This window comes from Emydura macquarii, unplaced genomic scaffold (assembly GCF_026122565.2).
Source record: "Emydura macquarii macquarii isolate MOO-44397 ecotype Brisbane River unplaced genomic scaffold, CSIRO-AGI_Emac_v2 contig_3350, whole genome shotgun sequence".
Taxonomy (NCBI): domain Eukaryota; kingdom Metazoa; phylum Chordata; order Testudines; family Chelidae; genus Emydura; species Emydura macquarii.
This window is the reverse complement of record NW_027133487.1, coordinates 12,430-28,771: the sequence shown is the minus strand read 5'-3', so window position 1 is coordinate 28,771 and position 16,342 is coordinate 12,430. Positions and strand designations below refer to the sequence as shown.

At 49.1% G+C, this 16,342-nt stretch overlaps 1 protein-coding gene across 1 annotated transcript; it reads right to left on the bottom strand.

The window, feature by feature from the left end:
• Positions 1 to 4,050: 4,050 nt before the first annotated feature.
• Positions 4,051 to 10,828, bottom strand: LOC137143928 (uncharacterized). The gene is made up of 5 exons (XM_067534006.1): positions 10,491 to 10,828; positions 9,391 to 9,738; positions 8,772 to 9,016; positions 7,802 to 7,913; positions 4,051 to 6,854 (listed from the first exon to the last, which is right to left on the bottom strand). The coding sequence occupies exons 1-5, from the start codon at positions 10,726 to 10,728 to the stop codon at positions 6,115 to 6,117; spliced, it is 1,683 nt and encodes a 560-aa protein (XP_067390107.1). The 5' UTR covers positions 10,729 to 10,828; the 3' UTR covers positions 4,051 to 6,114.
• Between the last annotated feature and the right edge of the window lie 5,514 nt (positions 10,829 to 16,342).

Sequence of the window (16,342 nt, the reverse complement as noted above, 5' to 3'; positions counted from 1 at the left end):
TGATCATCCTGCTGGGTGCTGAGCACCCACTGAGCCTCAGCCTCTCAGCACCCTGCAGTTGGCACCTGCCCTGCCCCACTAGGTCTGGGGAAGAGGAGAGAGAGGTCAATAAACCATGAGGCTTCCTCCCCATGCTCCTGTGTAGCTACCCCCTGCCTCCCTCTCACGCTGTGGAGAGAGGGGGGTAATACAGCTGGGAAGATGAAAGATTGCCCAGTTTGTTGGCAATTGTGAAAATGTGCGGGGGGAGGGGGAGCATTTGGGGTTGAGCCGAAAACAAAACTTTTGGAAATGTTCAGCTAATCAACAAGTCAGTTTTAGATTGTTTTTGTTCTGGGATGAAGGAAACGTTTCATTTCAGTTTTGCCAGTTTTTTTTTTTTTTTTTCCTAGTCATTTTGGAAATTAAAAAAAAATCAGAGGAAATTTTGAAACAAAAAGTCGCTTCCGGCCAAAAAATGGAATCTGGACAAAACATTTCAGGTTTCTGCAGCATTTAGGGTGTCCCATTCCAGCCCTCCCCCCTCAAAGGAACAAACTGGCAAAACCAACTGAAATTCACAAAGCATTTTAATGTCCTCCACATCCACAAAATATAAAGTTTTGTTCAATGCTAACAAAAAGCTCCTGGAGCTGCCTTCAGCTGGTTTATCAGGGTGAAGGTCTCACACTGTTGTGGGATGGTAAATTAGGAGTATCTAGAAGCTGTTTTCTGCATGCCCTGCCCCTCAGAGCAACCATTTAAAATCAGCTGTGCCTTCAATTGACAGACAGGATTCCGAAGAAGCAGTTAAGAGGACACCAGAATCGATTTCACCCACCTACACTGGAGCAGAAAATCTCTTACCTTCCAGCCCTGAGAGCTTCCTTTACTGGGTCCGTCTCCAAAAAATGAGAAAAATAGGATAATTCCTGCGTGTTTTTTCAGCCATATCTCTTGCTCTCTGTCTCTTCCTGTAAGTCGGTGAGTAAGAGTGAAATCGAAAGCAACTTTAAGCTCAACTGGAGGGTGTGTGGAAACAACACACTGCAGTTCATGTCCAAGTTCTGTGCCCGCACAGCCATGGCTAGCCTGAGTGGAGGGGCTTCACACCGCCGCTTTTAAATGGATTTCAGGGGTTTAGATCCGTGTGTGTGTGAGTCCCACATTGTCCTACCTGCTCCTGCCAGCAGAGGGGACTGGAATTCTTTCCATCCCATAAGGTGACCAAGGAGCTGCTTAGTGTCTGACATTCTTATTTCTACCCTTGTCCATCGATCCCGCTCATCACTGCATTGCCTGCAATCCACCAGCACAGAGCTCTGGCTGTGAGCTGAGGGTGAATGTTTTTTCCTGGAAAATGTAAGCAATTAAACAGTTTTATCTTTTCTCTGACAACAGACAGTTAAAACTGTACATTTTGGTTATTATAAATGTGTTTGTTTTGTTTTATACAGACCAGGTCAAAGGTGGAAGTACAGAGCAGAAATTCAGCAATGCAGCCAGGAGGTGTCCAGGTGAAATCTGATTTTGATTTGGTCAAGTTATAGCATTTTGAAAATCCTTCTTTGTGAGCCATCAGTCACACGGGTGTCAATGTGCAGTAACTCCACTGCGGTGGATGGAGCTGATTGCCCTTTCGCTCACCCCGTTGTAAATCAGGAGTAACTCCTCTGCAGTCAGTGCAGTCGTACCAGTGCATAACCTGTGTGGGTGGGATCAGAGCAAACCCTGCAACCGCTGCACTTCTCACGCCAGAACGAGGGCAGGTCTACACATAAAACACTGCGTCACTGCAGCTGTAGCGCTTCAGTGAAGATGCTGTTATGCTGACAGCAGAGGGCTTCTCCCATCGCTATAGTTAATCCATCTCCCCGAGAGGCTGTGGCCATGTGGGTGGAGAAGCCTCCTGCCAACATTGCGCTGTCTACACTGGCGGTTAGGTCGATGTAACTACGTCACTCGGGGTGTGGATTTGACACCCCCTAAGTGATGTACTTACACCGATGTACATTATCGTGTAGACCTGACCTGAGAAGGTGATGCAGCTACACCTGCTGAATTCCTGAGCTGTACAGAGTTTACTGTCCAGGTCTGATTTGCAAACAGACCAGTTAACTGTTGCTTTCCATGACATTATCCAGGAGAAGCAGAGGGATCACTAGAAATGTTTAAGCACAGGACAATATTGTATTCTGTGCAGGCTTCCTCTTTGCTTTTTGGAAGAATAAGTTATGTTTAAAGTACCTCCTCTCTTCATTGTTTCCACACACAGTTTGAGCAGTGAGGGTTTCTGAATTGTTGCCAACCTTTTCAACCCATTCAAAGCTTTGAAATTAGTTATTGCTAGTGATGTTGTCCCAGCTTCCGAGGAGTCAAGAAGAATGAAGAATTCCCTTGTCCTGGGGCATAGAAGAAAAAATCCCACTTTGTCACAGTATTGACATAATGTTTTGTATGAGTATTGTGTGTGCCTCAGTTTCCCCTATTGCTGCATAGTTAAAAGGGGAAGGCAGTTTACTCTTTGTAAGGATCTGTTGCAGGCACTTTATGATCAAGTTACCAGTGAGACATGGTACACCTGATTTGCAGATCAGTAAGGTTTAATGTGCAAGGATTTCATAGATAGTTCGATACAAAGCAAAAAATTAACTACATCATATCTATACTCAGGAGACCCAAGGAGTCTGTGTTTGCTCCAGAGGCTGTATACAGGAACGGCTGCCTTCAGGATCCCCGCCAGGTGATCAGGTCAGCAGCATCTCTTGTGAATTCAGGTGGCTGCCCCCAGCAGGAAGTTAGCCCGTTGTGACTAGCTGGAGCACCAAGGGCTGTGGAGGAGGGCCAGGTGACTGTTTCCTGGCAACAAGAACAAAGAACGGCGGAGGGGCCCTTGGGGTGTTAAGTGTGGGCTGTGGGAAGCAGGAGACACTTCTGGACAGGGACTGAAAAGAGGTCGGAGGGCTCTGGTCCCGACCCAGATGGGCTGTGCTGTAACTTTCTCCTCTCTGCGTTAACTAAGGACTTTCCATGCTGTGTCCAGACATCAAACAAACCTTCTGCTTCCACACCGCTGGCTGAGAGCCACTCCAGACTGATGAAATTAGGGGTGCACGGCTCCCTTCGGTGTGCAAGTCTTCCCCAGGTGCCCAGCCCAGATGAAGTTGCTGAGGGGAGCTCACGGAGTGAGGCAGGGCTGCTGAAGGCGCCGAGTTTTGGTCCCAGGAGACAGTGAAGCCCAGGGGCTTCCTCCAGAGAGAGGGAGTCAACCCCCTAGGGTCACTCGCAAGCACTGTTCCAGAGCCGTTTGAGAGCACCGGACCTGTGGCCCTGAGCACCTGTGGCACCTGAGTCCACGGATGGATTCTTGGCCTTCTTTCCCCATCTACCACACTGGCCAGCAGAGCTGAACTAGCAGAAGGTAGGATTGAGCTGCTCTGACCTGTCCCAGATCCCAGTCAGGCCTCCGGTTCCTGCCACCCCGCTGGAGGGGAACCCAAGCAGCTGGGCTCCTGGATCCCCAGGTGTTTTAAGCAAACAGAGCCAGAGCAGTGACCAGACCCGGACTATAGGGTTGCAGTCGCCTGAAAAACAACATATGAAGTGAGTGTCACCTGCTCTCACCCCAAGGGGGCAACATTGAGCTAACTCGTCAGACTGCCCCGCACCTGAAACGCCTTCTCCCAGAACTCCTCCCCAAGGCATGTGAGCCTTTTGGCTCACTGTTTAACTATCCCCCAGGACTTGTGGTAAGACCGAAGCAAACAACACGTTGCGGGTCCATCCACACAGCAACAAAACCCCCACAGCGGCAAGTCTCAGAGCCAGGGTCAGCTGAAGCCCAGCAAGTGGGGAGGGTCTCGGAGCCTCGGACCAAGCCCAAGCGGGCACGTCTACATGGCTATTTACAGCCCTGCAGCACAAACCGATGCCACTGACCTGGGCGCTAAGACCTGCTGCCGCAGATCTTTTATTTTTGCTATGTCTTTTCTCCCCTCCAGGGATTCCATTTCAGAGTCTAGATTTTTTTTGCACGTAATAAGATAGAAGTGTAGCGGACAGGAGTGCTGGACCCAATTCCTGTATAAAGTGAAAACAAACACCAATGAAAGCCATATTTTAAGTTTATTTGTAAACTCAGAACAATCAGGAGATAAAAGAGGAAGTAAGTGCATTAATTAGCAAATGAAGGAGGAGAATAAATTAACGATGGCTCAAAAGTAGCTGAGGGACCAAACTTTAAAAAAAAATAACCTCAAAAAAAGTCCCGCTCTCGTGTGTAGTTACATGGGGGATGTCACAGCATGGGTCTAGAACAGGATCTAGAACATGGGTCTAGAACTGGGCTTGCCAACCTGTGGCCCGGGGGCCAAAAGTGGCCCAAGGAGCTGTCAAAGTGGCCCGCCGCTCCCCTCACCCTGGCTGCGGAAGGCAACCTCTGCCCAAGGACCCAGGGGGGCGCGTTGCCGTGGCGCTGAAAGCCGGGTGCAGGCAGGAGCACCCGGTAAACAAGGCCAGGGAAGGCCTGACAGCCTGGCTGGCCCCGCTTTGGCGCATTGTGGGCTTGTGGCGCTCCGGGGGCTGGGTGTGAACCGGCCAGCCCGGGGCCGGGGTGGGTTCGTGGGCCAGCCGGCCACAAGCCAACCTGGGGGAGTGTTGGGGCAGGCCGGCACGGCGTGGGCTGGCAGGGCTCTGGGGGCTGGGGCAGGCCGGCCAGAGCCAGTCCAGGGCTGGACCCAGGCTGTGGCGTGGGGCAGTGCGGTGCGGGCCGGCGGTGATCCGGGGGCTGGGGCAGACCAGCTGGGCTGCCCCTGGGGCGGGTTGGGGCAGGGCAGCACTGAGCCGGGGGGTGTTCAGGCTGCCCGCCGCTGGGGCTGGGAAGTTGGAAGAGAAGTTGGAAGAGAAGGACAGACAGCACAGCAGACACACAGCTACAGAATGGCTGCCTGAGGGCAGCAGTAGCTTGTATCTGCCCAGACAAACAACCAGCAGCTCCTCAGAGGCATTCTGGGAAAAGGTCCTAGAAAAGTGCCCGGCTGGGGAGATGTGGTGAGATCCAGGCATTCACAGCACGTGTGTGTAGCAGCCTCTGTGCACCTACCTGGTAACTGACCAACCAAAGCCCACTGCAGGCAAAGGGACGTGGGATTAAATGGCAGAATAAATGACCACTCGGGGGTGCTGCCATTCGGTGCAACATTAGAGTGCTGGTAAAAATGGGGCAGTTTGAAGTGCAATGTAAAGAAGATCTGTGGGGTGACAGCATTGACTTATTTCCTCACCACCGGGAACGATTCCAGGGGGTCACTCTTCAGCGCTGCTCTTGCAGCCTGAAACCTCCAGAGCTGGGCTGTCTGTGAGGAGAATTATCCCTGAATGAATGTGCCTGGGGCAGCAGCCCCCTCCCCCCGCCTGAGCAGCCCTGTGTGTATTGGGGTCACAAGCAGCTTGCTGTGTAACACGTCAGTGTGACGGTGAGGGGCAGAGCCTGGTGAAATCTGCAGCACCCCCAGACCAAGCACAAAATGTCCAGACCAAGCACAGGCCAGTGAGGGGAGGGGGAGGGGGCGAGGATGTCGCTTCCAGCTGTTGTTACAAAAATCAGGGTGAGGCAACGCCCCCGCACACACCTAAATGCTGCCCCTGCTCCCCTCGCTCTGGCCAGGTAAAATAGAGCTGTTTTTTCCTCCCATAGGCTGCCCCTACTCTTTAGCAGAGCTACTGTGGTCAAAGTGCCATCGCTGAACGTCCGGTGCCTTCCCACTGCCCTCAGTCGCCGGCAGGTACCTGCTCCGTGTCCTGTCAGGAAAGGTGGATCCGCGCACAGACAGACTTTCTATGACATGGTAATACAATTTCATACTCAGCCAGAATTGAGAAGCCTGCAGCCAGATCCCCAAACCATCACACCAGCCCTACCCCAGAACAACAGGGAAGCGGGCGAAGAACGGTGACGCCCTGTCCTGTCGGACTCATAACAAATTGTGAGCACCTGATTTTGCTGGCAGAGAATCACATAAATATGACATGGGCCAAATTGTCTGATGGCAAATATTGGAGCTACACCGGTAGGGAATTTGGCCCCATATCTGCTCCGACAATGTCACTTTTCTCTTTTACAAAATGGGTAAAGAACTATTTGACAGAGCCAACCGCAGAGCATGTGCTCTGGTATTCATTGTCTAAAGTTTGCTGCAGGTGCTGGAAATCAAACTTGTCAGGCTCCCAACTGGATATAAGGAAAACTTCTGTTTCTCCTTCCACGTGCGATAGACAGTCCGCTCTGATCTTCTCCAGCGTGCTCTCCGCACTGCCGTTTCTTCTCTGTGCAGCCACCAGGTCCAAGTCCACTTTGGACCGTACCAAGTAAAATGTCTTCCCCAGCTTTTTTATCTCCTCCACCAGTTTGGCATCAGTTTTTGTGAAGCGCCCAGAGGTGATGATGATAAACAAGTCATACTGTCTAAAGTTACCCTGCTCAAAGAAAGCGTCAGATGGACAATTCATTGGCCTAATACCTGGCAGGTCCCATAGCATTACGTTGGGGTATTGAGGATGTGGATATGCCTTTGGCTCCACCATCGTTCCTACCACCCCGGTCTCGGCAGCACCTGTACTTTCTTCTTTCAGACCCCTGGTGGCATTGACAAAAGATGACTTTCCAGATCCCGTCTCTCCAATTACAGCAACTTTGAGCCTTGCATTCTTTACCACCTCACTGATTTCTTGCAGTGCAGAAGTCAGCCCTGGTGGATCTTTCGTTTCAGTAGCAGCCTTCAGTTCTGCAACGTCTCCATCAGAGAGCATGGCACGCTCTTCCCAAACAGCATCTGTAGCAGCTCTTCCCCAGTGTTCATGCCTCTCTGGCTGCCAACCTTAAGGAAAGGAAATGACACATTTCATTTATGGATAGATTCGTTTCCACAGGCAACATGAAATCAAAACCAACTCATGCATGAACCTGAAGCTACATTTAATAGGGCCGGAAGGCAACAAGATCTGGATGACATTTCATGAAGGCTGCTTTTGTCATATGTGAGCACTCAAGCGCTTCATGATGCTGATTCAGCAAAGCACTCACATCTTTACTGAATTCTCCAGAAGCTCTGGACTTGTGGGGCCTGGCTGTCCTTTCACCATGCCTGCCATGTTTGTCTTCTCCCCCCTCCCCTCCCAAAAACAAACAATTTTCAAGGGCCCCTAAATTATCGTCAGAAAGCCCATTATATGTACAAAGTTATCCAGTGTTAAGCAGTGGAACTGCAGCAGATTGAAGAGTCTCCATCCTTTATATAAGTCACAGCAAAATACTGACACAGGAGCCAAATTTTACTTTTTAAAATTCTTAACATCAAAGATTTTCCAGGGGTCAAATATGTTTTTAAATAGCAATACCCAGGGCCCCCCCAAATACTCAATTCTCCCTCCTCCTCACTACCTGGATGCTAGAAGTAGCCCTGCCTTTCACTTAAATCAGTTCCACTTTCATTGAGAGTCAAGGAGAATTAGGTTCCAAAGTGCCTCAGGCATCCCGGAAAATGGGACTCAGGCTCCTAAGTCACTTTGGCGCCTTTGAAATTTTGAGCCATGATCTGCTGATTTGCCATCCCAAATATACCGAAGTGCACAGGGCCAGGATATTTAAATCGATGTAGTTCTGGATTTGGCCTGTTGTCCTCTCTCTTGTACCAGCTGGAACGATTCCTCATCCTAATAAACTGGTGGCTTTGTCCCATCTTAACTCAGGTAACCATCAAGTGTTGCTAATGCTATGGGTGACTTGGTTATAAAACTGCAAAGCACGCAAAACATGTTATTTTACCTAAGAAGCCTGAAGACTCTGTGTCAGCATGAGAATCCGGTTTCACAAGACGAGAGCCTCCACGGCATCTGGTGGTAACCTGTCCATAGGGTCGTCTGTTCAAGTCTGTCGTCTAGAGGAGATTCGTATTTGGGGAGAGGGAAGAACATCTGCGTTAGGAGCTATGGATCCGCAGCTGAGCTGTGCACGACACAGGAATTGTTTGGCATCGTAGAAAGGGAACTCTCTGTGAAACTAACATCTTGTTACAGCCCCAGGCTACCTTTGTGTATTTCACTCTTCCCCCGATGACCTAAATGCATCACATGTGACGTAGCTGGCACTTGGTAGGCGATGGACTATCTGTTCAGTGCCAGCTGGATTCATCGATCTGGGCACTCACACGGCCCCCCTTCCCAATAGCACCCGAGCATCTCCCAATCACTAGTGAAATTATCTTTGCCACCTCCTGTGAGACACAGTCCACATTACAGATGGAGTTGAAGGGTGGCATTTCCAGAAGCACCTGAAGGACCCAGGAGCACAAATCTCTACTGAAATGCACTTTTGAAAATCCCTTCCAACGTGATTTGCTATAAGCAGCAGAACCACAAACTGAACCCAGATTAGCTGTAGCGTAACCTGCTGCCTTAACCACTAGGCCAACCTTCCTCTCATAGTTTTTTGTTTCCCTATTAACGCAGTGTGGTTTGTGCCTCCTCCTGCAGCTCAACTTTTTCTATCCTCCCCCCATATCCAGCAATCACCCTCCCCCCCCCCGCCATGTACATGATGTCTGTCTCATGGCTGCCGCTGCTCCATAATAACTAACAATCTCCATAACAAAATCAACCAGGAAACCGTGCCGCAATTTGAAGCAAAATCAAATATTTGTAACTATCTAAGAATCCTCCATGTACCCAACAACCCATCTCCATGGTGCCCCCAACATATGCAAACAGGAAGGAAACAAAAATGTCTTGAGCATCACCTGGTGGGACTTGGCAGGTGGTGTCAGGGATGTGTGTGACTTTTCTGACTCACTGTCTGTCAACGAGTTCGACTCAGGCTGGTCTCTGCCCTCCTGCTGTTTCTGTTGGGACCAAGTCTGAAAAATCCTTAGTTTCCGCAGCCGGGAAAGATGGTAGATAATACTGATAATAAACATTATCAGTAATAACAGAGATAAAAAGAAGATACAGTACAGAGCTGGTGACGGCTGGTCACTCACAGAGCCTGTAAAAGATAAACAGAAAACAAAATAAAAACTCCCAGAAAACTACTGTGGATGCTATTAGCATATTCTCCGGAGTTTCCTTCCCATTCCTTCTGCAGCCTCATATCGGGTTAGTTTTTTTGCTGCCGCTGCACATTAAGCAGCAGCTTCCGTTGAACTCTCTGCAAGACCTCTTCCTTGTGTGGCTATGGTGATGTTTAGAAGCCAGCAGGGTGTGAGCTGCTCAGACTGACCTTAAGGGGAGACAGGGAGAACCTTGACCAGGTCTAGCGAGGTAAGGGAAAAGGTTAAGGTGCATTGAGGTAGCTAACCTCAAGTGCTTCTCTCAAGCGCAGGAGAACCCCTCAGCCCTGCACTGTACGTTGTCCCATACCTTCTACTGTAACTTGCATCCTCACAGAAAACCTTCCTAGTTCAGGTTTGACGAGGCAGATGTAGAATCCCTTATCCTGGGTGCGAACCCTCTTTAATGTCAGGGAAGCATTTCCCTGAGATAATCTCTCGGGATGTAGCTGTGTTCTGTCCTTGTAAGCGACATCTTGTTCCTGCAACTTGTCCATCCCGTGACAATAGCTGTGAACCAGGAGATCTGGTCCCTCGGCTTCTTCCTTCTTCCAGGTGATGTTCAGCGGCTGGAGGTTTAATCCGAGTTCAAAGGGGCAGCTCAGGGTGACGTCCTCCCCCAGCAGAGCTATGATAGGGGTGTCCATTTCTCTCTCCCCTTCAAGAAAAACAAGGCTCAGAATTATTTACCCTAGTTCCAGAAGCAATTTCTGTCACATTTTTCATTCTATTTTATAGAAACCCAACCAGCAAAAGTAACATATACAAAACCTGCTACACCCACAACATGCACACAACACAGCACACACCCACCACACACCAAACACACTGCCTTCACAACACTCACAACCCACCACACTTACATGACAGATATGCACAACACAGAATACTCACTCAGCACACGCACAACAACACACAGACCTTCCATGTTACCGAGAAGACTAACAGCATTATCCTACTTCGCATTTTCTGTACAGTCAAAAGTTTGCACCCACATACCATTTCCCTCAAAATTCACATCCACAAAACATCACCAACTGTGGCTGTGATGGGATTTGAACCAAGAACCGTTCAAACTAAAGCCTGTGCTTCGGTCACATGAGCTGAAAGAACAACTCCAATAGCAGATACCCATAACAGGCTAGTATCCCTTTATGTGAGACAGCCGCTAGCAGGGGACAAAGGCAAGCACTGTGCTTGTGTGGGCTAATCCTATGTGGGAAAACATAAGGCTACATAGTGGCTGAAAGTCACGGCAAAGCGCTCCTAGCCCAGATATGGGCTGCGTCTGCACTAGGGGGGATAGAGGTTTAACTAGACATTGCTTTGCTGGGTAATCGCATTGTTCACAAGGCCTGGAGGGATTGTGTCTCAGCTGCTACGACAGGGACACAGGAAAAGGAAACCTACTTAGCACCATAAGTGAAATCTTCTCAGACCAGCTTCCCAGCTCAGAGTTGACGTAGCAGAAGTAGGAGCCCTCATCCTGGAAGCGCACACCCATGAGTCTCAGGGAAGCATTGCCTTCGTGGAATCTCTCTCGGTACAGCTGTGTCCGACCCCGGTAAGCCTTGTGCTGTCCCTGCCACAGGTCAATGTGCCGATAGTAGCTGTGAACTAGGAGATCTGCTCCCTCAGCTCTTTGCATCTTCCAGGTGATGTTCAGTCGTTGGAGTTTTACCCCAGGTGTGTGGTAGAAGGTGCAGTGCAGAGTGACGTCCTCACCCCACTGAGCTGTGATGGATGACTGTGCCCCAGCGACTCCTTAAAGGGAAGCAAAGGTTGGTGCTGGAGCCTTTCAGCTTGAACCCACATTTCCCTCCCTCCCCAAATACTTGCATTGACGAGCTGACAAACCTGCCAGGGTCAGACATGTGCATCCGTAAAAGGTGCCTCGCATTCCTAGAGACACACGGCCAGTGCAGAGTTAGTAATGAAGAACAAAAATGACCACAGAATTGCCATGTCAAATTGCTCTCTTCAAACAGCTGTGCTGGGGGAAGGCCCCTGTGAACACAGCTGTCCCAGCACCTTCATGCTGTTATTGATGTCGCTTGTTTCACTCGCGGGGGATGGTTTTCCTACACTATGCTATAGCTATGGCCGTTCTGGGAGTGTGCTGCTGGGACAGCATCCAGGCCAAGTGCCCCTAGTGCAGGCCTGGCCTGCGTCTACACTGGGGCAGGGGTGTAGAGCTTTAACCAGACCTAGTGTAGACGCAGGCCGTGTCTGCAGTAGGGGCACTTTGGGGAATCTATGCACATATATTCTCTGTAATTTCAGTCTTCCCAAATTTAAGGATTACCGTACGGTCATTTCATTTTGTTGGACTGGTCTTTGCATTTCATAATTTTATTTCTCTCAATGGACTAAAACAGAGCAGATAATGGCAGTAACAGTGTGTGTCTGTTAGAGAAAGGAAGCAGATTTTAAGCAGATTTGATTTATTTTTATTCATCTCTACTAAAGCTAATGCACAATGTATCAAACTTGTGTTTTTTATATCTGTGTTAAAGCTCCAGAACTGATACTTCAAGTCTTGGGGTTTGGAATATCTTGCTGTAACTTCTCCTGATTGTTCGAAACTTACATGTACATTTAAAATATGGCTCTAATTGGTGTTTGTAGACAGGTTCTTTTTCTTTCTATAGGACTTAGAAGCAGTGCTCCTGTCAGGTAATTTCTAAGTTATTAACTGTATAGGTCCAGTTTTCAGGTGCCTAGGTAGCCCCTGGAGTCACGGTTAAAGTTGCCCACCCCCAAAAAAATCTGAAATGGCGCCCCTGGGACAGATTGGAACCAGCTAAAAAAAAAAAGGAGGGTGGAGGGGCAGGGGAAACCACTAGGGAAATGGACAATTAAAGCGACACCAAATGGCTGAAAAGAAGCAGGAGCACAAAGCAGGAAGCACTTACTGCAGAGAGTCCACAGAGCCATCAGAGGAAGTGACCAGCCGGGGCTCATTCCCACGCTGCCTCTGACCATTTTGTATCTGCAAGAGAAGTAGATCAAAGTCTCTGATTAGCTGGATTCCAGGCACACGCCCCTTGGAACACTGCCGGTTCCCCTCTCACTGCCCGCCACCCTCCCGTGCACACCGGGAGTAACGCCACCAAATGTCACTTAGCTGGGCCTGGCTCCTGCGCAGGGGAATTACAGTGAGGCAGGGAGTTGTCAGGGGGACTTAGTGTGAATGAGAATCAGGTCGAATAGCTTTACACCAGGGTAAGGAGTGTCTGTGTGCAAAATAGGCCAGTCCCACAGCTGGGGTCCATCGCCCTCGCTCCGTTGGAATTAATGTGGTTATGCCAATTTATACCTTACCCTTAATGAGAGTCTATAGAAATTTGGCTGAAAGATACAGAATGTAATAGACACTCAGAGCCTGCTTCTCATTTACATTAAGGCACCTAACTATGCCGACGTAAGCCCCATGCCTCTTGGCTGTTCTTCTGTCTCCCCTTTTTCATGGATTTGTTCTGTGGGCCGCATCCAATACACCTGTACGGCCCTGAGGATGTCACATGGGCCGCAGCTGTGTGCTGACTGGGCCACAGGCTGAGAACCACTGATGTCAGACAGTGACTTTTCTCCACCCCTTCTCCTGGAATACTAGGCCGGGGGAGGAGGAGAGGGCGGTCAATAAACCACGACACTTCCTCCCCATGCTCAGGTTTGGGAATGGGGAGAAAAGGTCCCAGCTGTAGCTACCTCCCAACTCACCCCAGGCTGGGGAGAGCAGTGTGTACTGGAGCTGGGAAAATAACGGATTTCCCAGTTTGCTGACAATTGTGAAAAGTCAGAGAGGAAAAAAACCATCCGGATCAAAGCTGAAAACAAAGCTTTCTGAAATGGTCAGCTAATCAGCAAGTCCAATTCTTGTTTAATTTTGGAAAAAGAAAACATTTTGTTTCAGTTTTGCCCATTTTATTTGATCATTTTGGAATTTAAAAAATCCTCAGCTTCTGCTGGGCTCCCGTCCGGGGCTTCCCTTCCCTCCCCACTCCCGGCGGCTCCCTAGGCTAGTCTTGCAGGTCTGCTGCTGGGGGAGCCCAATTTTCCAGGCGCTCCAGTGGCCACCACTGCCCCCCGACTCGCCTGCTCCTGTGGCCTGGGGTCGTAGCCTGGCTGGGAGCCGCAGCCACACGCCTTCGCCATCTGCCCACATGTGCTGTGCATGTACGAGGGAGGGACAGACCCCTACCTGCGTGTGCACACGTGGGCAGACGGTGAGGGTGAGCAGGGGCTGAACACTGCCCAGGCCCAGCGCTCCTCGGCTGCACCTACGGTTTTTTGTTGTTGTTACACAGCAGGGAGGGGACATGGCCTGGGAGCAGCGAGGCGTGGTCGGAACAGCTGATTAGATCAAACTGAGCTCACCAGCAGCCGGGTGGGGGAAATAGCTGATGGGTGCAGGACGCCAACGGCTGATCATCCTGCTGGGTGCTGAGCACCCACTGAGCCTCAGCCTCTCAGCACCCTGGAGTTGGCACCTGCCCTGCACCACTAGGTCTGGGGAAGAGGAGAGAAAGGTCAATAAACCATGAGGTTTCTTCCCCAGGCTCCTGTGTAGCTACCCCCTGCCTCGTTCTCATGCTGTGGAGAGAGGGGGGTAATACAGCTGGGAAGATGAAAGATTGCCCAGTTTGTTGGCAATTGTGAAAATGGGGGGGCAGGGAGGGGAGAAGGGGAGCATTTGGGGTTAAGCTGAAAACAAAACTTTTGGAAATGTTCAGCTAATCAACAAGTGAATTCTTTATTGTTTTTGTTTTGGGACAAAGGAAACGTTTCATTTCAGTTTTGGCAGGTTTTTTTCTTTTAAATCATTTTGGAAATTAAAAAAAATCAGAGGAAATTTTGAAACAAAAAGTCGCTTCCGGCCAAAAAATGGAATCTGGACAAAACATTTCAGGTTTCTGCAGCATTTAGGGTGTCCCATTCCAGCCCTCCCCCCTCAAAGGAACAAACTGGCAAAACCAACTGAAATTCACAAAGCATTTTAGTGTCCTCCTTCACACCCACAAAATATAAAGTTTTGTCCAATGCTAACAAAAAGCCCCTGGAGCTGCCTTCAGCTGGTTTATCAGGGTGAAGGTCTCACACTGTTGTGGGATGGTAAATTAGGAGTATCTAGAAGCCATTTTCTGCATGCCCTGCCCCTCAGAGCAACCGTTTAAAATCAGCTGTGCCTTCAATTGACAGACAGGATTCCGAAGAAGCAGCTAAGAGACACCAGGAATCAATTTCACCCACTCACACTGGAGCAGAAAATCTCTTACCTTCCAGCCCTGAGAGCTTCCTTTACTGGGTCCGTCTCCAAAAAATGAGAGAAATAGGATAATTCCTGCGTGTTTTTTCAGCCATCGCTCTTGCTCTCCGTCTCTTCCTGTAAATCGGTGAGTAAGAGTGAAATCGAAAGCAACTTTAAGCTCAGCTGGAGGATGTATGGACACAACACACTGCAGTTCATGTCCAAGTTCTGTGCCCTCACAGCCATGGCAAGCCTGAGTGGAGGGGCTTCACACAGCCGCTTTTAAATGGATTTCAGAGGTTTGAGTGTGTGAGGGATCAGTGTGTGTGAGTCCCACATTGTCCTCCCTGCTCCTGCCAGCAGAGGGGATTGAAATTCTTTCCATCCCATAAGGTGACCAAGGATCTGCTTAGTGTCTGACATTCTTATTTCTACCCTTGTCCATCAATCCCCCTTGTCACTGCATTGCCTGCAATCCACCAACACAGAGGTCTGGCTCTGAGCTGAGGGTGAATGTTTTTTCCCGGAAAATTTAAGCAATTAAACAGTTTTATCTTTTCTCTGACAACAGACAGTTTGGTTATTGTAAATTTGTTTGTTTGTTTTGTTTTATACAGGCCAGGTCAGAGGTGGAAGTACAGAGCAGAAATTCAGCAATGCAGCCAGGAGGTGTCCAGTTGAAATCTGATTTTGATTTGGTCAAGTTATAGCATTTTGAAAATCCTTCTTTGTGAGCCATCAGTCATACGGGTGTCAATGTGCAGTAACTCCACTGCGGTGGACGGAGCTGATTGCCCTTTTGCGGTTAGGTTGGTGTAACTACGTCACTCGGGGTGTGGATTTGACACTCCCTAAGTGATGTACTTACACCGATGTACATTATCGTGTAGACCTGACCTGAGAAGGTGATGCAGCTACACCTGCTGAATTCCTGAGCTGTACAGAGTTTACTGTCCAGGTCTGATTTGCAAACAGACCAGTTACCTGTTGCTTTCCATGACATTATCCAGGAGAAGCAGTGGGAACCTGGTATCACTAACAATTTTAAGCACGGGACAATATTGTATTCTGTGCCATCTTCCTCTTTGCTTTTTGGGACAAGAAGTTATTTGTAAAGTACCACCTCTCTTCATTGTTTGCCCCACACAGTTTGACCAGTTAAGGTTTCTGAATTGTTGGCAACCTTATCAACCCACTCAAAGCTTTGAAATTAATTATTACTAGTGATATTGTTCCAGCTTCCAAGGAGTGTTTTGTATGAATACTGTGTGTGCCTTAGTTTCCCCTATGTGCTGCTTAGATGGGGGCGGGGAAGGTTATTTACTCTTTGCAGGGATCTTTAGCAGGGCACTTTATGATCAGTGTAAGTTACCAGGGAGACAGGGTAGCCTGATTTGCAGATGAATAAGGTTTAATGCACAAGGATTTCTTTGATAGTTAGTTGAACACAAAGTCAAAAATTAACTACAACGTATCCATATTCAGAAGCCCCAAGGAGTCTGTGTTCACTCCAGAGGCTGTATACAGGAACGGCTGTCTTCAGGAGCCCCGCCAGGTGATCAGGCCACTAGCATCTCCTGAGGAATCTGGTGGTGATGAAGCGCACCCTCTTGTCTGGGTGGTGGCTTTTTATACCCTTTTTTACACACGTCTATTCATTCACTTATCTTCGGTGACGTTTTCATGTCCTTGGCTCTCTCTATCCTTCATTGTTAGTAATAACTAATATTCACGTTCTCACCATCTGGCAGTGGAAAATCGCCCCAGACGTTGGGAAAAAGCACCCCTAAACATAAAAAGTGCAAACTCTATCTATGTGCAGCTGCAAACTAACAAGCCATGTGCTGCACTGTGCCAAACCCACGTTAGTCATTGTTTGCTGTGACGTGCAGAAACCGAGGTACCCCCCCGTTGCCCAGCGACCTGTTGGTCTCAGGCTGCTGACGCTTAGGCCTCAAACCGTGCTCAAGCAACTCAGGCCAGTAACTCAGGCCAAGCTAGGCCTCCAACA

Coding starts and splice junctions, on each gene's coding strand:
- LOC137143928 (XM_067534006.1), bottom strand. CDS start 10,728: ATGCAAAGAGCTGAGGGAGCAGATCTCCTAGTTCACAGCTACTATCGG. Junction 9,017..9,390: donor GATGCAAGTTACAGTAGAAG/GTATGGGACAAC, acceptor TATCTTTTACAG/GCTCTGTGAGTGACCAGCCG. Junction 7,914..8,771: donor CACCTGCCAAGTCCCACCAG/GTGATGCTCAAG, acceptor AATCTCCTCTAG/ACGACAGACTTGAACAGACG.